The following is a 27,793-nucleotide window of genomic DNA, read 5'->3' on the forward strand; positions in this document are numbered from 1 at the left end:
TGGTTCACAATCCGGCTATTAGATTAAGGGCCTGTGTTGCCAAGGGGATGTTCTTTTAAAAATATTGAGAATTAAAGAAACCTGACTGGACAGGGATGGAAAATTCTACAAGTTGGTCCCTATATCCTGATCATTAGATTCTTTTCCTTCTTTCCTGTTTCACCAAAAAGCACACTTGCTCATAATATTCACGTTCTCAAAACACATTTGTTACTCTCAGGGCTCCTGGGATCTATAACCCCAACTGTTGACTTTTGACGCCCCAATGTATTATTTTTTTTTTTTTACACAACTTTGCTTATATGTTAGGGTTTCTTTTCCCTCTGGGAGAGAGAGGAGCAGGTTGTAGAAATATTGGTGGAAAATTAGCCATAAATCACTTTACCTTCTCATGATGAAGAACAGAATAGTCGGAACCTTGAAATCTCTCTCCATAAAATACTTATTAACTACAAAGGGACAAATAATAACCTGACAGTGGAGAATCCTCATGGACACCACCTTAAGACACCAGTAAGACAGACGGACATCAGATGCCTCCTGTCAGGGTACGCAGAGAAGGACATCACTTCTGTGGTACCCCTGCCAAAACAGGAAACAGGACCAACTCAAACCCACTCCATGATTTTCTACTACAAGCAGCCTGTGTTCTGCCATGGTCAATGATGTGAAAGACTAAAAGGTTGAAGAACTGTTTCATATTTAACTTAAGGAGACATGAGAGCCAGGCGTATGAGTGGCTCCGTCAATTAAATGTCTGCCTTCAGCTCAGATCGTGATCCCAGAGTCCCAGGATCAAGTCCCACATCGGGCTCCCTGCTCATCAGGGAGTCTGCTTCTCCCTCTGAGCCTCCCCCTGCCCGTGCTCTCTCTCTCTCTCTCTCAAATAAATAAATTTTTTTAAAAAAGGAGACATAAGAACTAAGTACCATACATGCTTGTAGACTGGTTCTTGGACTAAAATAAATAGCTATGAAGGATGTTACTATAATAACCGGCAAAATTTGAATACGGACTGCAGATGAGTCAACGGTATCAACATTACATTTTTGATTTAGATCATCACTGTGGTTACACAGGAAAATGCCCTTGTTCTCTGGAAATTGTCACTATTTGGAGGTAAAGGAGCACAGTGTCTCCAGCTTATCCTTAAATGGTTCTGGGGGGGGAAAAAAGTATAGATAGAGTGACTACCATAGCATGTGAAGCTAAATGTTAATAATTGATGAATGTAAGCCAAGCAAATAAAAGAGCTCTTTGTACTAATCTTGCGACTTCCCTGTAAGTTTGAAATCAGATCTATCTACATCTATACATCAGCACCTAGATAGATAAATAAAATAAACCACACAAATTCACAATACATTCACCACCCAGGGCATCAACCTAGAATCCAGCCTATTCCTTGGGTGTTCTCAAGCAATCTGTACAGAACCAAGGCTAGGATACCCACGGCGACCAGGTCAGCAGGCTCACTAATTAGTCTGTCTACATTTCTACTAGCTTCAATTATGTTTCATTTGAATAAAATGTATCAGACTTCCTTAAACTTAGTACTGATGACTTACACGCTTAAACACTCAAAATACAAATTCCATACTTTTCCCCCCAGTGAGGCCCAAGGTTGTCAATATTCTCACGCCCTAATAAGTAAGCAAGGCTACTTGGTATAACCCAAATGTAGAACTTCTGTGTACATAAACTTTTTCTATTATGCCCAGTTCCCTACTTTCCGAGAAAATCCAATTTACATCCCCAGGATGCCAGATACCAAAAATACCATGCTCTTGTTTTTGTCACATCAAATGAACCATTTTATTCTTTACCCTTCTTAAAAAGAAATTCAATAAATCTTTGCTCGCTGTTGGCTTTTCTATCTCTTGCCCAGCACCTCCTTCTGTGATTAAGCTTTTCCATCCACTCTGGAATAATCCAGGGGTAATTAGAACTTCTTACCTTCTTTAGCCCAACAGGAGCCAATTTATCACAAACTGTCATGAATTCCGAATCTAAATTACCAAGAGTCCAATTACCGACGGAGGCAAGGAATCTTCTTTCCAATTACAGTGATTGATTTCTTCCCAAACCCAGTAGCATTTCACTTTTTAATTATGTTCATTCTGATCAAATGTGAGAAAATTCTTCCTCATTTTATTTTCTTTCCAAAGAACACGTTACAACAAACATTAATCACGAAGTGATACAAGGCCAGACCTACTAATGCCTTCAGCGGAAATGAACATCTAATCTATCAGTGGGTCTTGTCCCTTTTATGGGTCTTAGTGGTTCCTTCAGCTCGGAACTGGGGGAAAAGGAATAATTATTTGTTACATCACCTAGTTCACCAAAGGGCTTGTCAAACCTTCCAGCATCGGCTAAATGGTGATGAAGGCTCATTGGACAGATAAACACAGACCAGTGGGGAATGAAGACTTGGAGACAGAACAGTTTGTTTCTTGTGCAAAGAACAGAACCACCGTGTTGGGAGACCAAGTAGCGTGTGGAGGCGAACGTAAGGAATCTGGGGGCGCCTGGGTGGCTCAGTGGGTTAAGCCACCGCCTTTGGCTCAGGTCATAATCTCAGGGTCCTGGGATCAAGTCCCACATCGGGCTCTCTGCTTGGCAGGGAGACTGCTTCCCTCTCTCTCTGTCTGCCTCTCTGCCTACTTGCGATCTCTGTCAAATAAATAAATAAAATCTTTAAAAAAAAAAAAAAGGAATATGGAAACAATTTTGTTCTTTCTCACTCAAGCAGCATTAGAATGACTATGTACTGGGAACAATTTTGAAGGAGAAAAATAAAACCTCAAATTCAGCTTGCGGGGGGTTGGCGGGGGATTTGGGAGTATCTGGAGGAACGTGAGGCCGTTGTGCCTTAGACTCCCCGAGGCCTGAAAGACACTGATTTTGTCTGCTCTGCTTATCTTCCAGGGAAGGCTGGCTGGGTCTGGCTCTCGCGGCCTGCTGACCCGGGAGCCTGTACCCTTATCTTCCCTCACACTTCTCTCCCTGTGGTCAGCAGACTGGCATCAGTTCATTCACCTGAGACACACAAAGGCCAAGGTTTTCACTTGACAAGCATTTTCCAGCAATCTGTGTCCCAACAAGTGACTCCCCTTTGTACTTGTATGGATGCTGTCCACTGACCATTTTCACAGATTTATAACGATGAGTCAGGGAGCTCTCCAAGACTTTCAATATCCCTGTTCAACCACGGAGTCCTAGTTGACCACTGTAGTGGAAAGTGAAATTGTATCATACACTTAGGTTTTAAAAAAAAAAAAAAAAAAAAAAATCCATATCTGTTAAGATTGTGCGTCTGCCTCTATTCCAGGTTCAGTTCGTAAAACTCAGGAAGACCAATACGACCTGCGTAAGACTCCTCATTCCTCGAACAGACGACTATTGAGTACCCCTGAAGGGCAAGGATGCCGGGTACCAGAAGTGGAGAAACAAGGCTCCTTCCGTGATGCTCTAAGGGGAGGGGCAGAGAAGCAGACACCTTGGTAGGGAATGCAGGCCTGTGAGGGGCGAAGGGGTCACCCCGTAAGAACACCATTCCAGGAGCACCTGGGTGGCTCAGTGGGTTAAAGCCTCTGCCTTCGGCTCGGGTCATGGTCCCAGGGTCCTGGGATCGAGCCCCGCATCAGGCTGTCTGCTCAACAGGGAGCCTGCTTCCTCCTCTCTCTGCCTGCTTCTCCCCCTACTTGTGATCTCTGTCAAATAAATAAGATCTTAAAAAGAACACTGTTTTGATGGAGGCACAAACGAGGCGGGAACTCCAGGCCCACTAGCTGTGCAAGGGAGGGGGCCTAGGGGAGACCAGGCTGTAGAAATAATCCGCCAAGGGCCAACATCAGAGCAGACCCTGGAGACGGGAATGGAAGTAAGTGGCAGTTTGAGACTTGGGGTTGGTACAAAGCACAGGGGCTTGCAACCACCAGGAAAGGATGAGAAAAGCGAGGCTGACTCTGAGCACTGTTTCATGTAAACACTGAGGAGGATTCCATGGACCGGCTGGCTTTGCTGTATAAACATTGATTGTAGTTATTATTCATATCTTGCCTTGACTCCTTGTTTGAAGCTCTTAAACATCTCTGGGACAAGTGGGGGAGTTACTTCAATCCTTCTTTTTACAGATGAGAACGAAGACAAGGGAAGTGTAGCACTGACCAGGGGAATGCAAATAACCCAATTAATTGATGCTGAGCTAGAATAAGAGATCAGCACAGTCGCTGTTACATAATCCAACAAAATAGAGAGATAGCTCAGAAGTGTCCTATGGGCATGTTTCTGGCCTAGGTGGGACAGAGTTCATAGACCTTTATACCATGAGCTGTGCTGGAAGGTGGTTTCTTGATAATGTCCATTTCAAGAGCCAATGGAAAGCCACCATGGTATACCAAGTCATTAAAAAAAAAAAAAAAATGGATGCACAGGACTCAAGACTTACACCTTTGGTGGAACTAAATTACCCTTATCAGATCCTACTTTCAGACTCAAGTTTTTCTATCACAAAGTTTTTAACAGAACAATCTGTTTAAAAGCAGGTAAAGTGGGGTGCCTGGCTAGCTCAGTCAGTAGAGCACATGATTCTTTATTTTTTTTTTTAAATATTTATTTATTTGACAGAGAGAAATCACAAGTAGGCAGAGAGGCAGCCAGAGAGAGAGAGAGGAGGAAGCAGGCTCCCTGCTGAGCAGAGAGCCCGATGTGGGACTTGATCTCAGGACCCTGAGATCATGACCTGAGCCGAAGGCAGCGGCTTAACCCACTGAGCCAACCAGGCGCCCGAGCACATGATTCTTGATCTCTCCAGGTTGTAAGTTCAAGCCCCACACTGGGTGTAGAGGTTTCTTAACATACACACATACATTAATAAATAGCAGGTAAGGAAATTTATTGACAAACGTTTAGATGTTTTGGGACTTTCATGTCTTCCACACAGTCAAGAGAAATACTGACAATGGACAAACAACAGGGAAAAAACTCTTCAGCGAAGGTTCTCCAGAACTCACAGCATCACTAGTCAAACACTATAAAAAACTGTCAAGTGAACCAACGAGAAGGGAGCTTAACAGAGAATTTTAATTTAACAGCTTAACCGAAAAAAAAAAAAAAAAAAGAAGAACATAGCAACCAAGCAACCTTCTCTTCTATCCACTAAAAGGAACATAAAAGGAAATCAGAGAACTTCTAAACCCTGTGAAGCAGGTATTTTGGAGAGAGAAGAGAGAGAGAAGGGACACACCGTTACAAGCGTTAACCCGTAATACGTGAGGTTAAGGATTCTAACAAATTCTCTTTAGTCTCTATGTGCATCCCCAAGAACCGTATTATTAGAAACAGACTGCACAGAGATATAAACTATTTGGTATTAAAAACAGACTTTGCTATGTGAACATATAGTATGTCACTTTTATCTCTTTAACGAGAGTAACAGGATAAAGAAAGATCCCCCAGCTTGCCCTTGAGCCTGGAACCTCTAAACATCACCACACAGGCAGTGTGGACCCGAATTACCAGGTGCAGAACCCAGGAGACGCCACCATGTCATTTTGTAAAGGATCAAGACTCAGCACCTGTTGAATCCCGGTCCTCACCCAGCCTCCGTGCCCTGCCTGAGTGTCTCCAGAAATCAGTAACTTCAATTTGCATCACTAAGGCCACAGGCAGGTTTGAATATTGAGATCTAACTAGAAAAAGTAGCAGCAAAGACAAAGTTAGCTAGAATTCGCTAGAAAAGCTAAAGGGAGTTTTTTTTTTTTTTTTAATGCTTCCAGTTCACTTGAGAATTAAGGTGGAGGCCATTAAACCCACCAGCTTTGCAGAGCTGTGGATGTTCTGCTGTCGTTATTTAAAAAAAAAAACTGAGATCTGTAATAAGCACGTTCACTCAAGAAAAATACCATGTTTGCTAGGTTTCTGTCCTCATTCCCAAGTTACTTTAGATTTTATACACTGTTCAAGGGCAGAGTATATACTGGTCAAGATGTGTTCATAGCTGATGCATCTCCAGAAAGTTCTTCATGAAGGCCGCCAGCTTTTGAACATCCTCAATCGTGACAGCATTATACAGAGAGGCCCGGATGCCTCCCACAGACCTAGAGCGACCAAAAATGCAGCCAGTGAGAACAAAAGCATCTAATTGAGCATCGAGACGACGGTCTTTCCAGTCACCCGCTCCTAAGAGAGACACAGCACCTGAGGCCATCATGTCCAACCTGTCACCTGAAAGCCCCCAGGTGGCCAGCACATCACAAGAAAATTCTCCCTAATGTAGCGACAGACCATCATGCCCACACGTAACCTGGATTAACTCAGTCAGGTATCTGATGGGCCTGCTCGGGAGGAAGGCGGGAACAGGCAACCACTGGGGGGCCGGTGTCTCGCCTCCCCTGTGGTAAGGACACACACTTTTCATAGAGCATGCAGGATTAACTATTTGATGTTCAGCCAGAGCAACACGGATCTGTTCTCTCCAGTCAAGGGATGGAAGCCTCAGGGCCGTAAAAGCCATTTCAGAGATTTGTCAAAGGGAATTATGACAAAAGCCTGCAGAGGTGGCCCCACTGCACACTCAGCCAGGGAATCATGCTAAGGGTTCCACAGGCAAAAGGAGAAGGGCGCCTGCCTGGCTCAGCTGGTAGAGCATGTGACTCCCGGTCTCGGGGTTGTAAGTTCAAGCCCCCTGTTGGGTGTGGAGATCACTTAAAAATAAAATCCAAGGGGCACCTGGGTGGCTCCATTGTTAGAGAATCCAGCTCTTGATTTCAGCTCAAGTTATGATCTCAGGCTCATGAGATCAAGCCCCATGTTGGGCTCTGTGCTCGGCATGGAGCCGGCTTAAGAGTCTCTCTTTACCTCTCCTTCTTCACTTACCCCCATTCTCACTCACGTATTCTCTCTCTCAAATAAATAAATAATAAGATATTTTTAAAAAAGGATTATCCTGTGACAACTGGTCTTTCCAACAGTTACAACAGCAGCTATTCCCAACTTGGAGACTCCTAGATGGGTAGATAGGTTTTGTTCTACATTTGAAAAACTATGGGGCACCTGGGTGGCTCAGTCGCTTAAGCATCCAACACCTGATTCCTGCTCAGATCATGATCTCAGGGTCAGACACACACACAGCGAGCCCCACTCCCACTTATGTGGGTGCTCTATCTCTCAAAAAAAAAAAAAAGGAAAAGAAAAAAGAAAAGAAAAAAAAACCCACTAAACCAATTCTTTGGTAAGTTTTTGGATTGATGTGTACTCACTCACCTATGTCCTTTCAAGGAGATCATATTGAGTTCAAGAGCTTTATCGAGAAATCTTTTTTCTAAAGCATCGTCTCCTTTGGCATTGCCAATGCGGAATGGAATATTCATCTTGCTTCTATACTTGGGCTCCACTGGACATCTGAAAAACATGATTGTTCCAGCTACTTCTCTGAAATGTGCAACAGCCACTAACAAATCAACAGAAACACTGCTTTAAACATTTTGTCAATACAAACAGAAGTTTAAAAAAAAAAAATCTGCCCCAGGACATGGATAATTTTTAGGGAGAACTCTCTTGCATATGGAACAGTGAGTTAGCATTCTCTTGTATGACTTGTACTTAATTTCCATGAGCCTCAGTTCCCTCACCTGAATAAAATGGAAATAATACCTTCATTTCAGACCAGCTGTGAGAGCTCAGAGGCACAACATATAGGAACCTTTCAATACATGGCAACCACATAGAGACGTGAGTGACCCTCTCTCTATAAGGCTAGAGAAAAAAACATATATATATGCTGGTCCTAACAGTGGCTGAGGGACTCAGCCATTAACAGCTTTCAAAGCCCTTGTCACAATGCACTGCCCCAAGCTGTGTGACCCTGAGCAACTTACTAAACCTCTCTGTTGTGTCTCACTTTCCTCATGTATTCTGGGGAGATTAATGGAACCTACCTACTAAGGGTGATGTAAGATTTAAGTGAGCCAGTATTCATAGGGGGAGTTTGTGGCTTCTAAGTGGCCACAAATTTGCTACAGCCCTCCAGGCAAGAAGTGGGTCTAGTTCTTCACATTTTTTTTTTTTAAGATTGATTGATTGATTGGTTGGTTGATTAGAGAAAGTGAGCATGAGTAGGGAGAGGGGCAAAGGGAGAAAGAGAAGCAGACTCCCTGCTGATCCCAGGACCCTGAGATCATGACCTGAGCCAAAGGCAGCCACTTAACTGACTAAGAAACCCAGGCACTCCTCTCCACACCTTTTGAATCCAGCTGGCCTTGTGACTTGCTTTAACCAAGAAACTGCACCATCAGGGTTGCTATGCAACCTCCAAACCCAAGCCTCAAGGGGAATACAGCCTCTATATCTGCCCTCTTAAAACATGGCTGCCATGTGGGCAAGCCTGAGCTAGACTGCTGGTAACAGGAGACCAGCAACAGCCAGCACCAACTCCCAGACATGTGAGTGAGGTCACTGTTGACGGCCGGCTGCAGGTGAATCACCGTGGACTCTAAATACATACTCCAGGTGAGAACAGCCGAAGAACCACCCAGCGAAGCCCAGCCCAGCCCGCTGACCCAAAGTCAAAAGCAAAAAAATTATTACTAAGTTGTTGCTTTAACAAAAACTGGTTTGTGTGTTCTGTGATGCAAAAACAGTGTCTGAGGGGGTGCCTGGGGGGCTAAGTCAGTTAAGCGTCTGCTTTCAGTTCAGGTCATGATCTTGGGGTCCTGGGATCGAGCCCCACTTCAGGCTCCCTACCTAGTGGGGGAATCTGCTTCTTCCTCTCCCTCTGCTGCTCCCCCTGCTTGTGCTCTCTCTGTCAAATGAATAATTAAAATGTTTTTAAAAATTTTTTTAAATAAAAATAAAAATAAAACAGTGTCTAGAACATAGTAAAACAAGCTAAGTATCAGTTAAAGTCAACAAATTCATCTTTTTGGTCCCAGCATTTTGCAGAAGGCTTCTCCAAACTCTCAAAAATGAAAGATGTGTGAGTTTTTAATCTAGGAGAGGTTAGTATTTTGACTTCAGTTTCTGATTGGAAAAATCAGCAGCCAAAATTATGGTCCATTGACAGTCAAAGGAGACAAAGGGAGGAGTGGGCATCCACTCCAGAATAAAAGTAGGAGGAGAACATGTAATCACCCCTTCTCCATTTTTAAGCTCACCCTGTTTTATTTTCACACTTGTACAGGATGTGATTCATTAAAATTAAACAGCAAATAAAAGCAGTGTGAGGAAGCCCCCCTGTGAAAAGTCATGCTCTCCCCTAAGGGCACATACATAATTCCTGCTAAAGTTAATAGGAGTCAAGTGCGCACCTACAGGCAAAAGAGATGCCAAGCAGGGAAAACAAGTATCTGGAATGGTCTTTGAGCCTGAATTCTGCGCACCACCCTTCCACGAGGTGGTAGGTTTCGTGGCTGACATTTAAATTAAAAATTCTGGCTACCCTCCTGATATCCTGCTGCCTCCGGCTCCCCGAAGGAAGGTCTAATTATAGAAGTGCCAGGCAAAGAGCACGTCTAATTTAAGGGGGAAAAAAATTAAAAGGAGGAAGACTTATTTACAGTCCAGCACCCTATGGACCCATCCTAACATGAAAGTGGATGGTATCACGGGAGCCATGAGTCAGCACACAACAAATTATTTACATGGTGCCTGAGACAGTCTCTGGGAGAAGGATCAGGAAGGGAAACAAGGATTCTAGGGGATTCACTGCTCCCGATCTAGTGAGATGGCTGTGTAGGGAATTAACATGCCACGTCAGAGGTCAAGTAGCACACAGCCGAGCAAGGAATTCTGCCCAAGAGAAAGCTGAAATGTTTCAGAGCGACATGGCAAGGTTAGGATGGGGTACGCCGGAAGGAAGGCCATTCTGGCAAAACTGCATCTACAAAGCCCTGGGGGACCCCCAGCAAGAACTCCGGGAACTGCAGGGTTGGGCTTCCTGGCCAGGGGCTGGGCCCGGACGGTGGGGGGGCCCTGCAGATACACTGACAGGAACTAGACTGGGTCCTTGAGCCATGAGGAGCAATCAGGTTGCAACAACATGAAATCTGAATTTTAGAAAATGAACACTAGCACACAGAGGAAAGAATGGAGTGTGGAACACCAAAAAGTGGAGAGACCTGCTAGAAAGCTCTTACAAAGATGCGTCCTGGTCAGGGGGCACCTGGGTGGCTCAGTGGGTTAAGCCTCTGCCTTCAGCTTAGGTCATGATCTCAGGGTCCTGGGATCGAGTCCCACATCCAGCTCCTTGTTCAGCAGGGAGCCTGCTTGCTTCTCCCTCTGCCTGCCACTCCCCCTGCTTATACTGTTTCTCTGTCTCCGGCAAGTAAGGAAATAAAATCTTAAAAAAAAAAAAAAAAAAGGACCCTGGAAGCAGCCCCCCGTGTCACCCCTCCTGTGCATATCCTGGCTTGTTCCCATTTCCCAGCTGCCCCTTCACCTGTCTGTGCCTCCGGAAAAAAGCCTTCAGTGTCTGCTTCACAGGGCTGTGCTGACAAAGGGTCAGTATTTGTAAAGCACTAGGGCTCTGCCTGCTTCCCTTTATGTTAGGGTTATCGCTAGACCCGTCACACACTCCTCTCTTTCCCAGGGTCTGGTCCCCACATGAAGGTAGCGAGAAAGGTGACCTCGGGTCTGGATATGGACACTATCACTTGGACATCTTTTGAATATCAAAAGTCAGCATTCTGAGTGCTTTCCATTGTAACCCAAAATAATATTAAGAACTAACTCTTAAGGAATGTTCCTTAGATGCCAAGTACTGCTTCTAGAGCTTCATGCAAATTAACCCACAAGGGAGCCCATGTTCTTAAGCCCTGTTGTATATTCTTTATTCACATGGATTTTCACTTAAGTCCTCAAGGCAGTCATAAGAAGTATGCCCATTGTATCCGAGTCTGGAGCAGTTAGGTCGTTGGCTCAAGGTCACATGCTAATAAATGGCAAAGAGGGGGTTCTCTACCCAGAATGCTACACTGTCCACGTGGGCGTAAGTCAGGGTCGACCAGCACCACGAGGGCGGTTAGGCCATATGAGGAAGAGAGGGACTTCGACGGCTGTTTCATCCAGTCTCGGCATCTCTACCAGCCTCACAGCCCCCAGGAAACTGCCCAGAACTCGGTTCAGTCTCCTATTTCTAGGTTACTTGGTATTCCTCTTTAAAACTGTTCACCTCCAGAGCGCCTGGGTGGCTCAGGCCTTAAGGGTCTGCCTTCGGCGCAGGTCATGACCCCAGGGTCCTGGCATCCAGCGGGACATCAGTATCCTTGCTCATCGGGGAGGCTGCTTCTCCCTCTCCCTCTGCCTGCAGCTCCCCCTGCTTGTGCGCTCCCTCTCTCTCTCAAATAAATAAAGTCTTTTAAAAAAGAACTGTTCACCTCCCTTTTGGCGCCGTATTTCTATAGTTCGAAAGAGAAACGGAGCATTTCCTGAAAATCCAGCGATCCCAGAAACAGCTATCAAGCACTCCGCAGGGAACGCGGAGCAGGGAGCAAGCGAAGGCCTGCGGACTCCAGTAACAGCGCCCGCGTGAACTCAGGCACCAGGCTGACATTTTCTGGGCCGGCAGCCCAGGGCGGATGGAAGTTCCCAGAAAGAGGTTTACTCTGAAGAAGATGAAAATTCTGGGTCAAGGCAGTACATAAGTAAATGAGAAGTTTGGGGGCGGTGGGAGGGAAGGTGACCTGATTGCCCAGGAGACAACCCACCCGCCGTGCTGGCCACAGCAGGCTACCTTCTGAGAAATGCCGGATTGGGTGCTTGGAGTTTAAAGCTTGGGGGAAAGGAAATCCAGGGATTCCCGGGCTTCCTCCTATGTTCTGTTTTGTTTCTAATTCCTGGATTTTTCCAGAGGCATCATTATTTCTTTCTGTCTCCCCATTTCGTTCCTACACATCTCCTGAGAAATAAATGGAATCAAAAGCTACTAGAAAATTTGGCCTCCACAATAACCAAGTGCTTTTCCTCACGTTCAGGTTCTGAGCACTTTTGGGGAGTCAGGAGAGATGCCTGTTCTTCTGGGCATCCCAGAGCCTAGAACAGTTAGCCGAGAGTAGGTGCTCAGGAACATGGGCTGGATGGTCGGACGGTGGATGGATGAACGGACAGATGGGTGTGTGAGTGGATGACGGACGGGTGGACGCATGGGTGCACAGGGGTGTGGGTGGCTGCCGCAGAGATGGGCGATGTCCTGGGTGGCTGGATAGATCACAGATAGAAACGTGGATGGTGGGTAGACAGGTAGAAAGGTGAACAGAGGACTGAACAGGTGGACGAAACATGTCTTCAGACCTTTCCCTACCTTCCTTCTAAGTCAGCATAATCATCACCTCCAGAAAACCCACTCTTTGCTCCCCAAGCACAATATCCTTTCTTCCCTCAATACCTTTGCAGGGATCATTCCCTGCCTTCCAAAAAATCCCTAACAGTAGTTTTGCCCTCCTCTGACTAACTCTAGTAAAACTCATTAAAAACAAACAAACAAACAAAAAACTGAAAAACCAACAACAAGCCTCCACCCCCTACAGGCTAAGTCGTCCTATCCTATTACTGCTCCAAGCTTCTAACTACTATTTAGCCCTTGGCTGGGAACTTCTTAGACCATCTGCCAAGCCCCCAGTCTGCACTTGGCTGTGGCACAGACCCAGAGCAGGCAGAAAGCACAGTGTGCACCCCTTCCCCCAGCCGGGAAAGGAGCCTAGAGGCTAAGGCATGCAGCCAAACTCAACTCCCCTAGGGCCTATGGCTGGAGGGTCACTGCACGGCAAGAACTCAGGGGAACAGGCAACAAGCATTTTAAGGGCAGAGGTAGCAGAAACATGCTGCTTTATCCTATCTGCTCCGAAAATAAGCCCTCAACCTCCACCCTTGGGTGGTCACAGGGACATATTAGAAGTCAGGGTTAAAGCACCATTTTATCCATCCCGTGTGGCACATGAATTCTCAAAGAAGAGTGTACACTCTCCTGTTACTATTGGTCAGTTACTATCATTGAACCCAAAAGAGTAGTGGTCCTTGAGGAGGAGGTCCCAGGCTTGGAAAATGAGTATGCGTTTACATATATGCGTGCAAATGTGTACAAACACCTATGTGTAGCATGCACATGCACACACACACACACAGCATAAAGCCTCATACATCTGACACTTTGAAGGCAGGGAAACGTTAATGAAAAGAGCCATCTATCAAGCTCCCCGTGTGCCAGGCCCTGTACTGGGTGCATCACACCCAGCATTTTGGTGAGAGGTCTCTATTAGGGGACTGGACAACCCCCAGAACTTGTGGATGTGACCTATTTGGAAAAAGGGTCTTTGCAGATGTCATTAAGTTACAGGCCTCTAGTTGTGATCAATCATCCTGGATATCTGGGGAGGCCCTAAATCCAACAACCAGAAATGAAAACACCCAACAAAGGCGAAGCCAGAGACCAGGCTGACAGCACCAACAAGCCAAGAGCTACCTGGAGCCACCGGAAACTGGAAGAGACCAAGAAGGGATTCCTCCCTAGAGCCTCTGGAGGGAGCAGGGTCTTGCCAACGCCCTGCCCTTCTGGCCTCCAGAGGAGTGTGAACAGGTTTCTGTTGTTTTAAGCCACCAAGTTCCTGCGTCTTTGTTCCAGCAGTCCTACGAGGCTAATGCAAGACCCATACACTCTCGTCCAGCGGTCAACGCACATTCATGATTCATCTGGTCACAACAATGTTTAACTAGAACTCTCCTCATACCATAGCCAATACCATTCACAGATGGCAGGCCTGGGATGGTGACATCCGTCCTAGAAGGGAAGCAGTGGACTTTCCTAAAAAAGGTAAGTGACCTGGGGTGCCTAGGCGGCTCAGTTGCTTGAGTGTCCAATTCTTGATTTCAGCTCCGGTTATGATCCCAGGGTTGTGGGATCGAGCCCCGGGTAGGGCTCTGAGCTCAAAGTGGAGTCTGCTTTAGATTCTCTCTCTCTCTCAAACAAATAAAACTTTAAAAAAAAAGTGAAGTGACCCGGCTGAGGGGCCCAGGAATGGGTATTTATACAAGGTTCTCCAGCGGAGTCCCTGAGTAATATTGAGAGCTTTTAGCAAGTACACGTGTTTTTTCCCAGGAGCCCTACAGAGGAAGCAGAGAGTGGGAGAAGGGGTCTACGCTGGAAGGAAGGTGAGATCTTTGGTGTGAGAAACATCACCACCCCTGGGGTTCCCCAGGTGGGGATGCACAAGGGAAGAGCTCACCTGCCCCGTAATCCTGGGGCCCTGGACTTCCCAGATCACCGCACTTCTAAGAGCTCAAGTAAAGGGACGATGTCCACTCCTCAAAGGCACACGACATATACACATTTTAAAATGCACAAGAGGCAAACTGTGAGATGAAAGCGCATCAACTTACACATAGAATCCTTGAGAATTATCAATAATATCATAAATCATCTGCGATTTGATGGCGCTGAGCTTCTCCATGGCTGCGGCCCCGCCATTGTTCTTAATCCACTCCAGGACCAAGCCCATGACGTAGATGCTGAAATAAAGATTAAAAATCCATCTAGCTCTGCTTTGCATAAGACATTCAGAAAAAATGTTTTAATTATAGACTCCTCTCGAGCTCACACCAATCCCTACCTGTCCAGCCCCAGCCCTAATGTAAATCCTCCTCTCTGGTTGCACCAGGTGTCCTCAGGACCCTGGCTCCCCATCCCCACCCAGTTAACCCCTTCACTTCCTACACTCATAGAGCCCTCTGCCCATCCATCCCATAGTTTGTACCATTCACTCACTTACTTTCTATTTCTCTGTGTCCATGACTTGGACTCCATGGCTGTGGGAGACCTGAAGCAGCGTTCAGCTTTTCTACCCCTGAGCCCTCCCATGCGGCCCTCTACTTGGCGGGAGGCAGTGTGGCAAGACGCTAGGAGCCCAGGCTCAGTCAGTCCTGACTCTAGTCCCATGGCTGCTGCCACTAACTAAGAAGACCACTCAGGGTTATTCACCTTGGGAATCCCAACCTTGGCTTTCCCACCTGGAAAGAGGGAGGCCTACCACCCTATGGGGGACACCTGGCATTTTAGCTGCCCTGATCCTCCTAACCCCATCCCCACCCAACAGGCAGAGCCAGCTGGGTCCCTTGTCCCCTGGTCTCACAGCAGGGCTGGGGACCTAACTGGGACAATTAGAGCCCTCCCCGGGACTCTCTGACTTTGGAGTGAGCACAGAGACGCAGACCTGTGTGTTGGTGACATTGTGAGTCTCTGAAGGAGACTCATCTGAGAAAATGAAGTCAATATTCCAGCAGAAAGAAGCAATGATCAGAAACAGAGAGCAGATGGGAAAAGGGGTGGGGGGGAATCTGGGTCCCTGGTTCCAGGAGCCACGGCCCCTTGGCTGCTCGTAAAACTTGGGAGGGTTCCTTTCTGAGCCAGAATGTCAACTCTGCCAGCCGTAAGACCTCGGGGCCCGAGAGGACTAGAGAAGAGAGACTAGGAGATGGGTTGGGGAAAGTGCTTAGCGCAGGGTCCAGCACCTGGTAGCTAGGTCACACAAGTGTAGATAGTGCCATCTTCATTACGAAGCCCCCAAAACTAAACCAAACACACACAGTGTTGAAGCGCGGTGAGTGGTTTCCCAATGGTCTTCTGAAAGCTCGTCTCTTATAAAGGTACCAAGGGCTCCTCCGAGTGCACCTGCCTGAAAGTCTGTAGGGACAGGAACACAGGTGTCCAAGGGAAGAGACTCCATCCTCTTGAGCTGGGAATATGAAGACCAGCTCTCAGCTAGGCACTCTCCAGAGGTGGGACAAAGCCAGTCCCCTCATGGGAATCTGTGCAAACTGAGTTGCCAGGAGTCAATGCCCAGCGACGATCCAGGATGCTAACCCCTGGACAAGAGCTACCTTGTTTATTAACACCACGGGGCTCTTTCCACCATGACAAGTTGAAGCAGGAGATCACTGGATCTGGAAAACACTCTAACAGCCAGAAGCTGGTGTCAGGGGAAGTCTGAGGCTCTGGCCAGTTCATTCACTGTCTCAACCTGGTAGGTAGAGGATTCTGGTGTTTCCACACCCAGAAGTTAAGCGGAAGTCAATGCCAGGCTGCTCGGTAGGCAATGGGCACCCAAAGCCATGTAAAAGGCTTTCTGGAGGGTGCCTGGGGGCTCAGTGGGTTAAGCCGCTGCCTTCGGCTCAGGCCATGATCTCAGGGTCCTGGGATCGAGTCCCGCATAGGGCTCTCTGCTCTGCAGGGAGCGTGCTTCCTCCTCTCCCTCTCTCTGCCTGCCTGTCTGCCTACTTGTGATCTCTGTCAAATAAATAAATAAAATCTTTAAAAAAAAAGAAAAAAAAAGGCGTTCCGGAGGCTTCCCTGCTTGAGGAATGAGAAACAGTAGCTAGTGGAGGAGAAGGAAGGAAGCAGAGAGTCCCTGAGTAATTTGGGGCCACAGCTGTCGCTCTCTGGATCGAGACTGAGAATGAGAGAGACAACGAGAAAGAAGAAAGAGGCCAGAGTATTTCCTAACATCTGTTATGGGGCCAGGCGCCCTGCTAGCTGTTCTCCCTTTCGCTCATCACAATAATCCTGAGGTCAGAGCTACCAACAGCCCATTTTACAGATGAGGAAACTGAGCTTTGGGGAGCTTAATTTGGCCAAAATCACCCATTAAGTGGCCAATAAAGCCAAGATTACAACCGGGTTGCTCTGACTCCAAAGCCCAAGCTCCTTCCACAGTAACCAAGGCATCTGGTTCAGGAGGGGCTCCAGGACCCCCCACCATGACCTCCCCTGCTCGTGGGGCAGCCCGGCTGGCACCAAACCTCCCAGAAACAGCTGCCAAGTGCAGGGGCTACAACAGCTTCATGGCACACGCGTGTGCATGTGTGTTCCAGACAGGATGCTGCCCACCCACCGCTCTGTTCAGGAAGATGCTCTGGAATTCCCATCTAACCCCAAACTGCTCACTCCCCCACAAACCCTGCCCTGTGATCCAAGCAGAGCCATGTGTGCCTGTTCACTACTCTTCAGAGGCCACATTGTGCTTCTACCCATAGCCCTGTGACCCTGAATTCCCTGACTGCTTTCTCGCTACTCAAGTCCAAGGCTGCAGCAAGGCCCAGGGCAGGCCCCCAAACCCAGCCAGTCCTCAGCCCCAACACACCTCCCTCTCTGTGGCTGTTGAGCTCAGACTCACGCTCACACGCCCTGCTGAATTTTTTTTTTTAAGACTTTATTTATTTATTTGACAGGCAGAGAGGCAAGCAGAGAGAGAGGAGGAAGCAGGCTCCCCGCTGAGCAGAGAGCCTGACGCGGGGCTTGATCCCAGGACTCTGGGATCATGACCTGAGCCGAAGGCAGAGACTTTAACCCACTGAGCCACCCAGGCTCTCTGTTCTGCAGGCGCCCCTGCCCTGCTGATCTTGGGGATCTGAGCAGCCAATGAGCAGAAAGCACCCCCCACCCCCACCCCTGCCCCCCGCCCTGCTTCACTCCCTGGCTGCCCGGAGCCTGCGCCCCGGGCCTCCTGTGAGGCCTCAGCCTGAGGCTGACCCCTCAGAAGGAAGCAGGTTCTCCCTGAGGCTTCTCATTCATGATTAACTCAGATTGCTACCCCTACACAATCCAAACTCTTCAAAACCCAGGGGACCTTGATGCTCACGCAGCTGTGCAACTTCACCTCAATTCTCCCCACACATCAGTGGAACATGCCTGATTTCTCCCTTTACTTCTAAAACGCCACCGGCTTCACACAGCAGCAAGTTCACCATCTAAAGCCACCTATTGATAAGTAACTCAATAAACCACAGGAGATCCACAGAATACCATACAGCACCTCAAAGGGGAAGAAAGAAAAAAGGCAGACATTTAAGCTGTATTAGAGTGTAAGAGTATACTGCACATGGCATATTGCTGGGGAGAAAAAAAGGAATCCACAGAACAGTCCATATGGTAAATTTCCACTTGCAGAATACATGGCTCTGGGTACTTGCATAGGCCCAGACACACAGCAGTTAACAGCGGCTACCCCAGCAGTTTCTGCTCACTCCAGAAACCTTTGTTAAGAACGTTAATTTTCTTAAGTAATACAATGTACTCTGTGTGCTGAGGCTTATAGAAGCAGAGCAGAGGGGTGCCCGGGGGGAGCTCAGCCGGTTAAGCATCGGACTCATGGTCATGATCTTGGGGTTATGAGATGGAGCCCCCGTGGGGCTCCATGCTCAGCGGGGAGTCTGCTTCCCCTCTCAGCTGCCCCTCCTGTGCTCACACACACTCCCACAAGTGTGCACACTCTCTCTCTCTCAAATAAATAAATCTTAAAAAAAGAAAAGAAAAAGAAAGGGAAAGAAAGAAAGAAAGAAAGAATGAATGAAAGAAAGGAAAGAAAGAAAGAAAGAAAGAAAGAAAGAAAGAAAGAAAGAAAGAAAGAAAGAGAAAGGAAAGAAAAGAAAAGAAAGAAAAGCATACCAGGAAGTCCTTGGGAAAAACTCTTCCTAGCTGTTTGTTCTGAAGAATCTAACTGCAGAGGCATATCTGCCTCTGGGGTTCATGGTGAGTGAGGTTAAGGCCCTGAGGCAGCCCCACGATCCTACTCTGCTGAGAAATGTGGGCTTGAGAGATGATGAGGTTATTTTGTTTCTTCTTGGTTACTTTACTTACTTCCTACTAGAGCAAAAACAAATTAATACTCACAGGTTCAGTTAGTTGTGGTAAATAACTTTTGTGGGGACAGAAAGGAAGCTTAGGCATCTTATTGCCTGTTCATTCATGGGCTCCAGTGTGATCTACTAAAGGGGGAAAACAGAATGACCACGTGATCCTTTCTTCCACCCCAATTCACTGCTCAGGGCTACGGCCCATTACGTGAAGGCCCGTTAACCCAGCCCAGTTCGCACAAAATGCCCAGAGCCTGTGGTCATTCAGCTCTGGTTTTAAAAGAAAATACAGAAGTAAATCAAGGCTTCTTTTCAAATATGGGGCCTTTTCAAGGACTTCTGTGTCACACAAAGTTCGGAAGCCTTTGGGCTGCCTTATCAGCTCACCGTCAAGAACTCGGGGAGAGAATGTGGCACGAATCTTCCCCTCTCTACCTTGGAGCTTATTCTCACTGGACAAGCTGTAATTTTCTAATCTTGAGTGTTTAAGTACCATGAGTGAATCTGAAGTTTTTCGAATCATAGATTTAGAGTAATTGCTCAATTGTACACACTTTTATTTTTCTTTCAGGGTTAAAGAAAGCAAAGCGACACCCGTTGGGGTCTTGGTCAGCATGCATTTAACCCAGACTCTTTCATCTGCTCCATTTCCACCATTCTAATCAACATTTAACAATCCTGCCCTGGGGTGGTCTCAGTGAACACTATTCTGGTCTGCCTAGGGGAAAATGTTTGCCCCTTTTCTGCCTTTGTTTCTGGCTCAGCAACCCCCTTAGGGCAGGAAAGCTCTGCGGAGGCAGTGCCCACCCTTCCCTACCGCCCACCACACCACCCTCCCCCAGGCGACCAGGTGACCAGCTGACCTGACTGGTCCAGGCCTGGGGCTGATGCCTGCGAGGGGCTGGGAGGGCAGTGCTCCTCCATGAGAGCCACTGGAACGAGCTCTTTCTCTCAGCCTGTCTAGGTCTGACTCCAGACCTCGTTATCTCCTATCATTGTCATATTTATTAGACAGACTGACCTGCTTTCTCACTGACTTTTCACCGCTGACTTTTCACTCTAATATTAACAAACTGCATTTTAACATATTCATTGCCTTGTTCAGAATTTGCTTCCCAGCAACTCGTAGTTACCACAGAAGGTAGCAGAGGGCGTGCCCTCCCCCAGCTCCTCCGGGCGTTCCTCCAATCTGACCTTGCCAGCTCTCAAGACACATTTCAGGGACAACATTCTCCTTGTCTCCTCCTGGAGCCCATGGTGGCCCCTGCCTTGCCCTGAAGGCCTCGCCTAACTACGAGCCAGGCCCTGGCCCCAGGGTGGGGACAAACACCCTGTCACTGTGCAACTTGGCATCTAAGCCGCTTCCCCAGGGTCCCTGCTCCCGTGCCTTCACAGCTCAGCACAACCAGTTCCCGTGTCCAAGCTGGCCAGTGATCCCTGGTTGTTTCACTGGCTGGAACCCCCAGAGACAGGACAGATGGGGTCGCGATTCAGCCCCACTGCCCCACCCCCCCCCTTTTTTTTTAAGTTTTACTTATTTCACAGACAGAGATCACAAGTAGGCAGAGAGGCAGGCAGAGAGAGGAGGAAGCAGGCTCCCCACTGAGCAGAGAGCCCCGATGCGGGGCTTGATTCCCAGGACCCTGGGATCATCACCTAAGCCGAAGGCAGAGGCTTTAACCCTCTGAGCCACCCAGGTGCCGCTGCCCCACCCTTAATAGGCATTTCAGAGACCCTTTCAACCACGGTGAAACAGAGTGGGGTTTACAGCTGACCGAGAGAGTAAGCACCAGAACACCCCATTCCCTGAGGAAAGCAGGAGACACAAATGAGCTGCTGTGCATCCCCGTCCGCTGTGCAGAAATCTAGCAGAAAGTTCCATCAGAAATCTAACTTTGAGGGGCGCCTGGGTGGCTCAGTGGGTAAAGCCGCTGCCTTCGGCTCAGGTCATGATCTCAGGGTCCTGGGATCGAGTCCCGCATCGGGCTCTCTGCTCGGCAGGGAGCCTGCTTCCTCCTCTCTCTCTCTCTGCCTGCCTCTCTGCCTACTTGTGATCTCTCTCTGTCAAATAAATAAATAAATAAATCTTTAAAAAAAAAAAAAAGAAATCTAACTTTGAAAAAAACAACACCTTTCTTTGCTATAGCCAAATAGTTGGGAGATTTTTCTAGAGGCAACCCCGTGGGGGAGAGCTCTGACAAAATCCCAACCTGGATGGAACCATAGCCTGACCCAGCCTGAGCCCACACTTCCACCCGCCACAGAAAAATCCATGAGTGGAAGAGCTAGACTCTAATGGTGACCTAGTCTCCTAACATGGGATCCTTCAGACACAAATAAATGCACACTGATAACTGCGCTTGTGGCAAGCATGAAGGTGCAGTGTATACAGGCCCCGGATCTGGAGCCAGGCTACCTGGGTTCAAATCCCAGCTCTGCCGTGTCCTCCAAGTATGGCCTCTGCTTCTTTGCTTGCAAAATGGATGCTACTTCCTAGGGGGCTTGGGAGGATGAAAAGGGTCACACATATGAAGTGTCGGCATTCTACACCATTATCTGCCCTGTGGCTCTCCCCTCCCCTGCCAAGCCTCTGGGAACTAACACAGAGACAAACAGCAATAATAGTAATACAGCAGCTAGCTTGCATAATCACCAGTGCCAACCATGAAGTGCTTTTCATATATGTTCTCTCCTCACAGCAACCCAGTTGGCAGGGTACTGTTATTACTCCTGGAGGAACTGGCTGCACAGAGAGGTTAAGTGACTTGCCCAAGGTCACACAGCCAGTGAGCACTACAATCCCCCAGGCAACTGTTAAATCCTAGGTGTCACAAGATTTTCACAAAATATCTGAGGCCAGCTTTTCAAAGATCATGGGGGGCATAGGGGGGCAAGGCTTGCTCTTCCTGAATGTGTTTCAACACCATTTTCTTGGCTAATGGGAAGCCAAGCTTACAGGGCACCTGCAGACTGGGTGAAAAACCAGAATGGTGTTTTTTCCAAGCCAGTATGTTTGCTGCCACGGCGGCCAGCTTCGGGCAGGCCCAGCAGGGCAAGAAAAGAAAGCGGGGGAGGCCTGGCCTTTCAAAGTCCTTTTCCAAAGCTTCACCGGTTGTTTGAGATACAAGCCTGCCACTTCATCTGCAGAGAGCGTCTGGGTTAATGGTGAACCACTAAGCTATGGAGATCAAACAAAACACCACCCCCAAAAAGAAAGGGCAAGAAAAACTGATCTGACAGTGCAGAGAAGGTTAACAGAGAGAGAGAGGCGAGCTAGGCCGAGAAGCCTGATAGGATGTCTGAACTACGAGGTCACTGGTTCATGAAAACACTCTCTACCTTAAAAAGCTATCTGTCTCCGCTTTGATGGGAAACAGTGAGACCCCTTCCATCAGTCCCCTGCCCCCTGCCACCCCCCAACCCCCCACCAGAGTTCACCTGAAGCACGGGGGCGTGTTGTACAAGGAGCCGTTTGCAGCCTGTACTTTGTATTCCAGGATCGAGGGGCACTCTCGGAGCGCGAACCCCAGCAGGTCCTCGCGGATGATCACTACGGTGACCCCAGCAGAGCCCACGTTCTTCTGTGCACCGGCAAAAATCACGCCAAACTGAGCAAGAGAAGACACGCTATTGTAGATACATACGGCCATTTTTCACACATGTAGCCCCATTTCCTGGTCTCTGTCCAAAGCACGAGGAACCAATTTTATTCCAGTTCTGCTCAAAGTGCATTCCGTTCTCTACTGGCATCTCCATCTGGGACAGCACATCTGTCCTCCCCAGGTCTGGGGCCTGCAGGTTAAGTATGTGCCTGGTCCTTCTCACCAGCAAGGGGCTAGTCTGAGCATCTCTATAAAGATCTTATACATACTCACCTTCGCTCTGTATACCTCCTTTCTACACCCAAACCAGTATTTAAAATGAGGCTGCTGGGACACCTGGGTGGCTCTGTCAGTGAAGCGTCTGCCTTCGACTCAGGTAATGATCCTTGCGTCCTGGGATCGAGTCCACATGGGGCTCCCTGCGCATCGGGGAGCCTGCTTCTCCCTCTGCCTCTGGCCCTCCCCCTGCTAGTGTGTGCACACTCGCTCGCTCTCTCTCACTCAAATAAACAAATAAAATCTTTTTAAAAATTTAAAACAAAATAAAATGAGGCTGCTAACTTTTCCTGGTAACCAAAAGAAACCATTCTTAACGTATTCATGTTTGCATAAAAGGACACTCAGAAGATGCTGAGAAATAGACAAGCTACCTGAGAAGAAATTTTAGCAAACAGAAATTAAGCTAAATGAACCTTTAGCTTAAAGGAACTTCAGAAAATGTTGTCCTATAAGACACACAGCCTTCTCCCACCTCCCCCCATGAAATCCTTCTAAACAGCAAATGGCATCCCAAGTCCGAGGGAAGAGGGTCTGGCCCGGAAGGGAGTATGTCACAGTTAGCATTGTTGAGAATTGCCAATGCACAGATCTGGTAATAAAAAGCAAGCTACAAAGAGAACGTGGGAGAACCACCCCATGGAATATTATTCAGCCTTAAAAAGGAATGATGTTCTGACACCAGCCACTGCATGGCTATCCCTGAGCCATACTCTAAGTGAAATGAACTTGACACAGAAGGACAAATACTGCATGAGTCCCATTTTATGAGGGAGCTGGAGAAGTCCAATGTGGAGAGTGGAGGCTCCCGGGGCCTGGGGGAGCCCTGAGGACTTACTGTTTTAGGGGCAAGAGTCCCAGTTTGGGAAGATAAACAGTTCTGGAGACGGATGGAGGTGATATTTGCACAACAGTGTTCAGATACCTAATTCCCCTGAACTGTACATGCAAAAATGGTTAAAATGGTATATTTTATGTTATATGTATTATACCACAATATTTTTTTTTTTAAAAGGCAGGCTACCATTGAGTGTGTTTGTTTCTAAATGCTTTACAGTTATTACACGCCCTCACGGCAAGCACCTGAGGGCACTGCTCCCCTGCCCGCCTTGACGTGCCGCCTGGAAAGCCCACGTGTCCTGTGGATGCTCTTGGAGTTGAGGTGGGCTCAAGGTAAGGGGGAGCCCCTTCCCAGATCCCCCGAGCTTGGATCATCTGCAGGTTCCCCAGAAGTCAGTGAGCTACTCCCAATGTATTGACCAAAACATTTCCTAAGAGGCACCCTCAAAGGCAGATGAAGTTCCCAAGGACTCCCTGTGACTCTGTGAGGCCATCATTAACACAAGGTGGAACCCATCAAGACTCACACGTCCTGACAAACTACTATAAATAAGGAACTTTCAGCCAGGGCATCGTGAGTTGTCTTGGCTTCAGGGTCTCTGTTGGCCCAAGACATTCTGGGCCTTTCCTTGTTTTCCTATTTCTTAAAATGCCTTCATGAAATCCAAGACACAGGGGTTCCCCCACCTGGCCCCTATACACTCTACCTTGGAAACATCCACTGGCTTGGAGAGGAAGTTTGAGGACATGTCGCAAACCAGCACTGCCCCCTTGACGTCAGGGATGAAATCAAACTCCACTCCGTGCACGGTCTCGTTGGCGCAGTAATACACATAGGAAGCGTCCGGGCTGAGGTTCCAGGTGCTTGGATCTGGGATTTCTATCACAGAAGAAGAGGTGGAGAGTCTGTGCTTTCATTCCTCTTTGCTCATGTAGATGGGAATGGCCAGGCAGGACAGCCCTCCCCTAGCTGTGAAAGGCTGATTCCAAAGTCCTCCCAAGGGAAACCACCCTATCCATCTTATATAATAATCCCCATCAACAACCTAAAAGGATGATTCATCCCATCCTCTTGACGGTTGTTGGGGGCAACTAATCTTCAAGAATGGTATGGTGGAAATTTTTCCTATTACCCAGTATCCATCCACCCTATGTCCACTGAGTTCCTTCTTGGGGCTCCAGCTGCCCCAACTCAGTCCATGTAGTTCCGGTGCAGTCAGTTTCACCCGCAGCCACATGACTGAATGGGAATGGGGCACAGGACATGTGAGGCTGTGACTGGGAATGCCTGCACGAAGGCGTTGAAACTTGGGAGAATATAAGGCCAGGAGCATCCTCTAAAAGGGAAAGGACTGTGGAGCCATCACAGAGGAGACCGGGAGAGACAGCAGGACCTGCAGACATTACTGGGGCCCTTGATCAAGCCATACCTAAAGCCAAATCAGCCATAGGTTTTTCAGCTGAGTAAATCAAAGAATATTCATTCTGGGGTGGCTGGGTGGCTCAGCGGGTTAAGCCGCTGCCTTTGGCTCAGGTCATGATCTCAGGGTCCTGGGATTGAGTCCTGCATCGGGCTCTCCGCTCAGCGGGGAGCCTGCTTCCCTCCCTCTCTCTCTCTCTGCCTGCCTCTCTGTCTACTTGTGATCTCTCTCTGTCAAATAAATAAATAAAATATTAAAAAAAAAAAAAAAAGAATATTCATTCTGTAGCAGCCAGTTAGTAATCTTAACAAGGGAGACTATCCACTCTAAATGGTATCAAATCAGCTACCAACCAGAAGGAATTAAAAACTGCAGGTTGCCCTGGGCAGGGATAACCAGGTATCTGAAAAGGGACCACCCACTCGGCAGCATTTGTCCACATTCTATTATCACTGTAGAGCTCAGATCCCAGCACTTACTCGTGTAACTCCCAAGTTTGGGGTGGACGATATTCACAGTCCCGAACTTCTTGGCTTCTTCTGCGGCCTTAGCTGACCAAGAGCCCGTTACCACGTAGTCAGCACACCTTCCTGCTTTCCGGCCAATCAGGTTTAAGGGGACAGCACTGAACTGGCCAGACCCACCTCCTTGCACAAAAATCACCTTGTAGTTATCTGGAATGGCTCTGGGCAGAAGCATGGGAGACAGTAAACAGAGACACACAAAGTCAAAGAAAGAATGAGCGAGGCTCTACCAGCACTTTACTTTGGGTGGATATACTACAAGAAATGTGGTAAAGTCCCAGCCCTGCTTTGCCTTCCCCAAAGCCCTTCCTTGGGCTCCCTGTGGAAGCCTATGGATACTTTTTGGAGGGAAGCTAGTCACACCCTGCTGTTCCTTTAGGGAATCACCTTGCTATCACTCTCAGTCCCCACGGTTCTAGGGTGGCCAACCCTGACTCCAGAGGATGAGCCCACAAGCCAAGATGGCCAGCGGAGTTCAGTTCTGAGATCTTCGCTCAAACTTCTGGAAAAGATGAATGGTCTCTATTGAGGGAACGAATAAACTAGCTAATCCTGCAACCACTGGTGGCCATCTGGTGAGGCCGACACATCCAAAAGCAAAGCCAGGAGATGGAGGAAAAGACCTTCCTGGACATCACCTGAGCTCCTCCTTAATCGCTCCTGCACTGTCCAGTTACACGAGGTAATACATTTCCTCTTCCGCTGAGAGTTGGGCTTCTGCAACCAGAAGTCCTAAAAACAGACATGTGCTGGTCCCTTACAGGAACCAAGTGGACCCTAGCAAAGGATCTGAGATAATGTGTTAGGCTTAAGCACGTCATCACATGTTGATGAACATCGAGATTACCAGTGAAAATCTTTTTACTCCAGCGTACAAAATTAAGATGTTTTCTGGAATAGCTGCAGGCAGTAGAAGGCCAGCCCCAGAGGGACTAGGCCATGGAAACTGGACCCCAGCCTTGAGGAAGCTCAGAGCTTAGGAACAAAGGCAGATGGCTGGGGACAGAGGTCCAGCACAGAGGCCTGAGTACCAAAGGGCAGGGCAATGTGAGAGGGTTTGAATGGGTGGTGTGCAAGTAAGTATCTGGTCCTGAACCCCATCTGCCCGCAATCATGTAGGCTAGCAGGCAGCTCGCACTGGGAGGCTCTAAAACACGAGGTTCTCGGCAGCCTTGAGGACTGGCAGCCCAAGGCACCGTTCCAGGTTTATGTTATTCAGACGCCAGACAGATAAGCAGGCCAACACCTGGATGGAAGGACATGAGACACAGGCCCAGGGACAGGGACACAAGACAGGCACTTGGTTAGGAAAATAAAGGATAGGCCCAGAAAGTGAACTGGAAGTCCGGTCCCAAGAGGCTTGCAGCCATACGGGTCAAATGCCACATCTTCTGGGCCGGGGCTCCAAATACCTGTTCCATGAAGGATGGCCTTGTGCTGTGAACATGACATGGAACCCAACAGGCACAACCCATGTGAGGCGCCAATCAAATGATGACCGGTTCTGGCCACCCACAATGCACTGGGCTCTAGTGCTCCTCACAAAAATGGCACCAGCCGGGGCGCCTGGGTGGCTCAGTGGGTTAAGCCTCTGCCTTCAGCTCAGGTCATGATCTCAGGGTCCTGGGATCGAGCCCCGCATCAGGCTCTCTGCTCGGCAGGGAGCCTGCTTCCCTCTCTCCCTCTGCCTGCCTCTCTGCCTACTTGTGATCTCTCTGTCAAATAAATAAAATCTTAAAAAAAAAAAAAAAAGGCACCAGCCCGCCCTACCTGAAGACTTTTATCAAGACAGTTCAAAAGGAAAGTAATAGTACAATTCCAATCGTGTTAGTGAAATCATGCAAACTTGCACCCTTAAAATGTTAACAATAATTACTTCTGACGGATGGGGTTATGGAAAATTTCAGTTTAGTTTGTGACATTCAGTTTTTCCTAAACTTTCTACCATGAATATACACTAGTTTTATGAGCAGGAAATGTTTATTGTTGTTTTTTTTTAAGATTTTATCTATTTATGTGACAGACAGAGATCACAAGTAGGCAGAGAGGCAGGCAAAGAGAGAAGGGAAACAGGCTTCCCGCCAAGCAGAGCCTGATGTGGGGCTCGATCCCGGACCCTGAGATCATGACCTGAGCCGAAGACAGAGGCTTTAACCCACTGAGCCACCCAGGCACCCCTGGTTTGTTTTTTTCTAAAGATTACCGCATTTGTAACATTTATGTGACTATACTTAGATAGTATAGAAATCTATCCCTTAAACAGCAATCTACTTAAGAGTAAGGTTTCCTCTGGGTAAGGAGAGTAGTGCAGATAAGCTAAGAGGGATCATTTGAGAAGTTCCTGGAGTGAAGAGCTCTTAAAATTACCCAAAGAGTCTGTTAAAGTTGAAGTTTCTACAGAGATTCTGATTCAGCTGGGCATGGTCGGCCCTGTACTTGAATTTTTTAATACCTGCCCACAGGCAGGTGACTGAACAGGTACTATGAGGCCCTTGCTTTAAGAACCAGT

The 27,793-nt window shown here is 47.9% G+C and overlaps 1 protein-coding gene across 1 annotated transcript in view; it reads right to left on the bottom strand.

Moving 5' to 3' along the window:
- Nucleotides 1–5,891: 5,891 nt before the first annotated feature.
- LOC116570711 (phosphoserine aminotransferase) overlaps nucleotides 5,892–27,793 on the bottom strand; it is a 28,234-nt gene continuing 6,332 nt past the window's right edge. The window contains exons 4-9 of the mRNA XM_032308201.1: nucleotides 25,240–25,445; nucleotides 24,047–24,219; nucleotides 22,060–22,229; nucleotides 14,374–14,502; nucleotides 7,270–7,407; nucleotides 5,892–6,104 (exon numbers count right to left, since the gene is read on the bottom strand). Of these exons, the coding sequence (XP_032164092.1) occupies nucleotides 5,999–6,104; nucleotides 7,270–7,407; nucleotides 14,374–14,502; nucleotides 22,060–22,229; nucleotides 24,047–24,219; nucleotides 25,240–25,445 (922 nt within the window). The 3' untranslated portion in view covers nucleotides 5,892–5,998. The remainder of the gene's footprint in view (nucleotides 6,105–7,269; nucleotides 7,408–14,373; nucleotides 14,503–22,059; nucleotides 22,230–24,046; nucleotides 24,220–25,239; nucleotides 25,446–27,793) is intronic.

This window comes from Mustela erminea, chromosome 12 (genome assembly GCF_009829155.1).
Source record: "Mustela erminea isolate mMusErm1 chromosome 12, mMusErm1.Pri, whole genome shotgun sequence".
NCBI lineage: Eukaryota > Metazoa > Chordata > Mammalia > Carnivora > Mustelidae > Mustela > Mustela erminea.